Here is a 7,498-nt window from a genome sequence, read left to right as displayed (position 1 = left end):
GGGGGTCAATTAGTTCTAGCTCCTCAATAAAGCAGGATAAATCTTACATGCTGCAAGTGAGCCTCTGAGAGTGTTCTTTCATTCGTGTAGTGAGTAACATTGAAATCTCCACAGACAAGAAAAGAAGTTACAACTTGTGCAGCAGATCTGAATTTTGTGAAGGGAAAGCAGAATCAGTCGGTCACATTCTTTTACATTGTAGATACAAATGGCGGGGTTGGTGCATATTCCTAAACCACTATGCATATATAAAGGACACTTTAGCTTGAAAGAACTCATAGATTTTTTTGAAAATGGTAACAGTATATTCATCAGCATTAAGGAAACTGAGCAAAGTCTTGTTCATCTCAAGAAAATCTGCCACAATTGACCGGACCAGACCTGCTTTATCCTCCAACTCTAAGTCACTAACAATTATCATCAAACAATCTAAGTTACTAACAATTTTCACCTAGGCTGTGTATTTCTCTTTATTATAACATTCTTGCTATTCAATTTCATTAATGCAGTACATAGATAACACACAGCACACAACTAAAATGGCATGCTAGAAAGAGATAGAATGTTCGAAGGGAATCAAATTGAAGAGTTAACATTTGCAAGCTGAATACCATAAGAGTCAATCATCTAAAGAAAGCACACATCATTCATATAAAGATTACAACAACAACCCAGTAGAATCCCACTAGTGAGGTCTGGGGAGGGTAGAATGTACGCAGACCTTACCCCTACCCCGAAAGGATAGATAGGCTATTTTCGGGAGACCCTCTAACCACAACAGAAACCAGAAAAATAGATGAAGATTACAATGAAGGAAAATAAATAGACGAACTAACTTCAAATTGATAACTTGAATCTATAAAGAGACATTAACTCATGACTGCAATCACATTATCAAAATGAAGGTGTGACCCAAGTAGGCGGGGAAATAGGACTCAGTGACAATCCGGGATAAAAAGATTCAATTTTTCCATCTTCAATATTGTAAGCCCCCATATCTCTTCCACCACCACCTTCCACGTTTTTAAATTCCTCTTCCCAATCATCCGTAAAATATATGTGATTAGGCTTGACTCCTATAAATTTGGAAGAGTCAACAGAACTTACACCATTAAGGCCCATAAAAATTGCTGAATCTCCCAAGGTGTTAATCTCTTTCAATTCGAGCTTGATTATATCTAACTCAAATACTTTAAATTTAAAGGTCTGACACCCTCCATGAGAAAATCGGGTAACAATTAATAGTGCACCCGATAACTCGACTAGGTAGAACTTAACTGCACTTTGACTAAAGATTTTATCTTTCAGCCAAATAAGCAAGCGTGGTTTTACAATTGGTTTGGTAATGCTAGGCCCTGCAACATCAAAAACCCAGACTTGGCCAGACCATGTGATACAATAAAATTGACCCTTGTAATAATTCATAGTCGCGACTGAACCATGGGTGTTAATGTCAATATTAGTCCAATTGAGATCTCCAGGTCGCCAAAAAGCCAAACTATTAATATGTCCATAATAATTAAGCACCAGTACATAATCTGATGTAAGAGAAGGACTGGCCGATAAGATAGCTTTGTCCATGCAGCTCCAATCGTCTTCTACAGGTGCTTCTCTGAGAAGCTCTGCAGTCAATAAGTCTTCTCGTGGGGGAAGCTGTATATTGATATGAGAGAAAGGGTGCAACAAGTTCATCTCTCCGGTATATGACATGGTGAACAGCCATCCCTCTGATGGAAAACACTCTCGCCCTCTAATTTCTGGGAGAAATATGCGTGAAACTTTCTTCTTCAAACGAGAGTAAAATTCTCGATAATCGTCATCTTTATCCGCCAACGTAAGTAATGGAACTTGGGGCGAAAACAATTTCTTTGTAGCAACAGAACTTCTCCATGAGGTACAGACAGCACCAAAAGCAATAAAATCTTCAATCGCTATGACACGCTTTGTAATCTGAGTGAGGAGATCCTGCGGCAACTCTGCCCAATTCGCCATAGCTTTGAAAGGAATAGGACCATAGCTTTGAAAGGAATAGGATGTAAGGTTTCTAGGTAAGAGAGAAAGAACCACTGTTTAGGGTTTTGGTTTACGGTTTTTTACGGTTTTTTATGTGGATGTGGTAAGTATTACGGACTTTGACAAGAATTTGGAATATCAATGCCCAACCTTTTCTATTATTTTCGGAATAAGCAAATATTTATGGTAGTGACTGCCATTCCTTTCCCAGCCCAATTTTTCACCAAATTGTGGTAGGATTTGGAGAAGGTAGACACCAGACGCCAAAAGGGGAAGTAAGACAGCAATTAAAAGGTCCATATAAAATCCTCCTCCCATAGAAACTCTTTTTTTTGGGTCTGTTTCAGGAATTATTTTTAAAGAATATTTAGAAACTTTTATTAAATTTTAATATTTTAAATTAAATTTTACAAGTAGTTTATCAAACCAATATTTATGTAGGCGTGGTAAGTATTGTCACACCTCCTTTTTATCCGATAGTGATATAAGGAAGTTTTTCTAATTAACGTGACATTAATCGAAATGAGATTGTTTATTTATTTCAGAGCCGCCACTTGGGATAATTTATATGGTGTCCCAAGTCACCGGTTTATTTTAAATCCCAAATCGAGGAAAATTTGACTTCATTTAAAAGTCTGCGAAACAAGAAAAACTAGGTTAGGAATTCTGTTAACCCGGGAGAAGGTGTTAGGCATTTCTGGGTTCCGTGATTTAGCACGGCCGTGTAGCAATTTATACATGGCTTATTTTGGCTAATTACTCATTTTAGGACCTATGTTTATTTTACCTTTTACCGCTATTAATCACTTGATAATCCGTATTTAAAGAATTAAATTAAGATAAGTTACGCGTACGTATACTCGTTTAGTTTTAGCGTGTCAAAAATCATGGCACGCGTACGTGTACACAATTCGCAACACTTAGTTTATTTAAGAAAAAGTTTGTCAAAGTCGTGCGAACGAGTACTTTGGATTTATTTGAAAAAATCATAATCACGTCACGCGAACATGTACGCAATCATGATAGTAATTTTAAAAAAAAACCGCGCCTAAAGCATTTCTACGAGTGTTCATTTTAAATCTTACTCGTGTCACGCGAACGTATACACAAATAAAAATGTTTTATTATTATTAAGATTGTTTCGCCCGAAGTTGCGCGAACGCATACTTTGATACAACTGTTTCCTATGCCTAACTTACGTAGTATTCTCCATATTAATTATTCTGTGCCTAACCTGATAAGGAATGACCAAAAATGAATCAAATAATATTAATAAAAAAAAGTCTTTCAAGCTGCTATCTATCAGCTAATCATCTCTCACATCTTAATTAAGTTATTCAATCGTTTATTAGTACAACTCATTTTGGTTTTCCTCTCAAATGTTCTTGATGAGAAACAATCTTTTTGATATACGTATTTCTCATTAGTTTTATAGTAATTAAGTGTTTTATCACAAAACAACAACAACAACAACTCAGTATAATCCCACAAGTAGGGTCTGGGGAGGGTAGTGTGTACGCAGACTTTACCCCTAACACTAGGGTAGAGAGGCTGTTTCCAATAAACCCTCGGCATACTTCCCTCCAAAAACTCTCCACCTTACTCTTGAGGTGACTCGAACTCACAATCTCTTGGTTGGAAGTGAAAGATGCTTACTTGTATAGGGTCAAATTTGACCCTCAGTATCTCTACGCCAGTGGGTACGCCCAATGAGTGTACGCCGACCAACGTAGCGGGTACAACTCGGCCGTGAGGACCAAAGCGGCGTCGTTTAGAACTCAGCATCTATACTAGGGAGACGTTACCTATCTCTGTAACTTTTTGATTCTTTCGGGGAAGGTCTCCTATTATATAAAGGAGACCTCCACATTGTAAAAAGGGGATCTGATCGAATACAACTCTCTCATTTTCTGTCTTTCTCTCTCTATATCACTACTTCTGACGAAAATATCTTATTAACATACATTGTCACTTTGCAATACTAGATCTACAATAATATTATCATCTTTGCATCTCTAGGCTTATTATATTTGATTACGATTTACCCCTTCTCTATTTTTTGATTGTTTTATCGCTTACAAAGTACATCGTTAACTTTTGAGCCAAACAATTTGGCGCCGTCTGTGGGAATTTCGAGAATCAAAACCATAGTATCCACCTAGAGATCAACCAACTAACACTCTCTACACCACTCAAATACAGAAAATGGCCGAAAATAACACAAGATCGAAAGCCATATTGGGTGTCACTACCAATCTCCTGGGCCCTCTCAACGAGGCCGGTGATGATGGCATCCTGAATGAAACCCCTAGCATCACACCAGGTGCAGAGATCTCACCTTCCCCATCCGAAGGTCTGACGATCTTACACGAAAAAAGAGCATCCACATCTACAGCCACGGAAGCATCCCCAGCGGTCAAGAGCTACTGGAAAGATGGCTAACAAGCACTCTAAGTGGCTTGGTTGAGAGGCCACCGCAAAATAACATCGTCTGTACACCAACGGTAGGCACCACTACTGCAGTGGGTGAACCAGAAGTTACACTGGTAAGTAACAGACCCATCGAGACACAGACCAACGATGGCACACTAATAGCCATCCTAAAGAAGATGGAAGAAATGGAAAATGAAAACAAGGCTCTCCGCGGTCAGATGAAGGAACATCAGGAGAGGGTCGACAAGATCCCCGGTGCTCCCAAGTTGCTACCAAAACGCGACGTGGGAAGGTTCGTTGAACAACCATACGCCGAAGAAGCTTCTCCTCACTCCACCCCAAAAACCTTCAAAATGCCACCCTACTTAAGGGTATATGACGGAACCACGGATCCCGAGGATCATCTGATCCACTACGTCACCGCTGTGAAGGGTAACAACCTATGAAAAGAACAGGTACCGTCGGTACTGCTGAAGAAGTTTGGTGAGACGCTGACAGGAGGGGCCTTAACATGGTACTCTCAGCTACCGGCTAAAGCAATATCAACGTTCGAGGAAATGGCGGATAAATTCGTCACAGCCCATGCGGGCGCGAAGAAAGCAGAGGCCAGGGTCAATGACATCTTCGCCATCAGGCAAAACGCAGGAGAGAGACTCAGGGACTTCCTGGCAAGGTTTAACAGGGTAAGAATGAGCCTACCAAACGTATCGGAAGGTATGGCGGTCGCCGCTTTCCAGAACGGGCTAAGCAGAGATGGTTCGAGGGCAACCAAGAAGCTGCTAAGCCGCCTCATGAAATATCCCCCTACCACATGGGAGGAAATCCACAACGCCTATTGCGCCGAGGTACGAGCGGACGAGGATGATCTAAATGGGCCGACCCAACGGCTAACAGCGATACACTCAGAAACAAGGAGAGATCGACGGAACGAAGGACGACGAGAACAACTCCCCCGTTCCAACAGAGATCGACACCAACCGTACACCAGATCCTCCCATCCACCATCAAGGCATACAGACGCACTACAGCGACACGTCGCCCCACTGCGGAACGAAAGAGGTACGCCCCCTTTATTAACCGCCCATAACTTTTGTGTGTCTCCTTCAGAGATAGTGTAGGCACTGGAGAAGCTAGGCACCAAGGTGCGCTGGCCGCAGAAGATGAAATCAGACCCTGCCACAAGGAAATCAAATGCCCTGTGTGAGTTCCATCAGGAACGAGGACACAAAACCGAAGACTGCATAGGCCTACGGCAAGAGGTGGTCAGGATGCTGAACCAGGGATACCTGAGGGAGCTACTCAGTGACAAAGGAAAAATTAACTTTGCACGCGGACGGGAACAGCCCCACGGGCCGCCGAAGCCGCCTTCCCCAGCTCACACGATAAACATGATCGTCGGAGGCGGCGACGAGTCAGCGATCAATCATGTCAAACTCGCCACCACACACAGACTAAAGCGGACCATCGCCTATGAACAGTATGAGGACTTCGAAGATAGTATCACCTTCGATAAGTCTGATGCCGACGGTTTGTCTTTCCCTCATTATGATGCTTTAGTTATCACTTTACGTATAGCTGATACAGATGTTAAAAGAGTCATGATCGATGACGGAAGTGGCGCCTGTATTATCCACCCAAGGGTCCTCATACAAATGGGACTCGAGGATAAGGTAATACCGCGCTGCATAACACTAATCGGTTTTAACAATGCAGTAGAACGGACGTCCGGAGAAATAGCACTGCCCGTCTTAGCAGGAGGAGTCACGCTGGAAACAACTTTCCACGTGATGAACCAAGAAACGGCGTACAACGTCATCATAGGACGCCCGTGGATACACGCCATGCGAGCGGTCCCTTCAAGCCTCTACCAAGTGATCAAATTCCCTACCCCATGGGGAGTATTCAGTATTCGAGGCGAGCCACGCACCGCACAAGAATGCTACAAAATAGCCCAAGACTGCGCCCACACCCAACAGCTAAAGGGGGCGAGCGCAGAGGCATAGCAATTAGCCGTGTCGGGGACTAAGGTCAACCCGACAACGGACGCCATCAAAGACCCCGACGTCGTGGAGGCCTGTAAAGCAACGGTCGAAGATCTCGACCCAGTCCAATTGGATGAAACCAATCTTACGAAGAAAGCCTATATCGGGCACGGTCTCGCCAACCCAAGTAAGTATTGTGAATTCTTAACTAACCATGCGGATTTGTTTGCCTTTTCCCATTCAGATATGCCGGGAATCCCGCGAGACATCGCTACCCACAAGCTGAATGTTGATCCACTACATCCGCCCGTGCGACAGATGAGGAGAAAATTCAACGCCGCTATCAATGAAGCGGTCAGTAAGGAAGTAGACGAGTTACTGGCCAACGGCTCCATCAGAGAATCAAAGTACCCCGAGTGGGTCGCCAATGTCGTCATGGTCAAAAAGAAAAACGGGAAGTGGAGAATGTGTGTGGATTTCACTGATCTGAACAAAGCATGCCCAAAGGATTCATTCCCACTACCCCACATCGACCAACTGATCGACGCCACTGCAGGACATGAACTATTGAGCTTCCTAGACGCCTACTCCGGCTACAATCAAATCATGATGGCCGAGGAGGACCAAGAGAAGACAACTTTCATCACCCACCAAGGGACTTACTGCTACAAGGTAATGCCCTTCGGGCTCAAAAATGCAGGGGCTACGTACCAGAGGCTGGTCACCAAAATGTTCAAAGAGCAGCTCGGTAAGACTATGGAAGTCTATATCGACGACATGCTGGTAAAGTCGGCAAGAAAAGAGGACCACATCGACCATCTGAAAGAAACCTTCGAGATATTGAGAAGGTACGGGATGAAACTGAACCCCGAGAAATGCGCCTTCGGCGTGGCATCAGGAAAATTCTTAGGGTTTCTCGTATCACAACGAGGTATCGAAGTCAATCCAGATCAGATCAAGGCGATAGACGCGATACCCGAGATACTGAACAGCAAAAAGCAGGTGCAAAAGTTGACGGGGCGAATAGCCGCCTTGTCTAGGTTCATCTCACGGTCCTCCGACAGATGCCA

The 7,498-nt window shown here is 43.3% G+C and overlaps 1 protein-coding gene across 1 annotated transcript; it reads right to left on the bottom strand.

Annotated features, from left to right (window-relative positions):
- Window positions 1-604: 604 nt before the first annotated feature.
- Window positions 605-2,260, bottom strand: LOC109220565 (probable F-box protein At1g44080). Its single transcript, XM_019385026.1, has one exon. It carries the CDS (start codon window positions 1,990-1,992, stop codon window positions 895-897), a length of 1,098 nt encoding a protein of 365 aa, XP_019240571.1. The 5' UTR covers window positions 1,993-2,260; the 3' UTR covers window positions 605-894.
- Between the last annotated feature and the right edge of the window lie 5,238 nt (window positions 2,261-7,498).

The sequence above is a fragment of the Nicotiana attenuata genome, unplaced genomic scaffold, assembly GCF_001879085.1.
Source record: "Nicotiana attenuata strain UT unplaced genomic scaffold, NIATTr2, whole genome shotgun sequence".
NCBI lineage: Eukaryota > Viridiplantae > Streptophyta > Magnoliopsida > Solanales > Solanaceae > Nicotiana > Nicotiana attenuata.
This window is presented reverse-complemented; position numbering and strand designations above follow the sequence as displayed.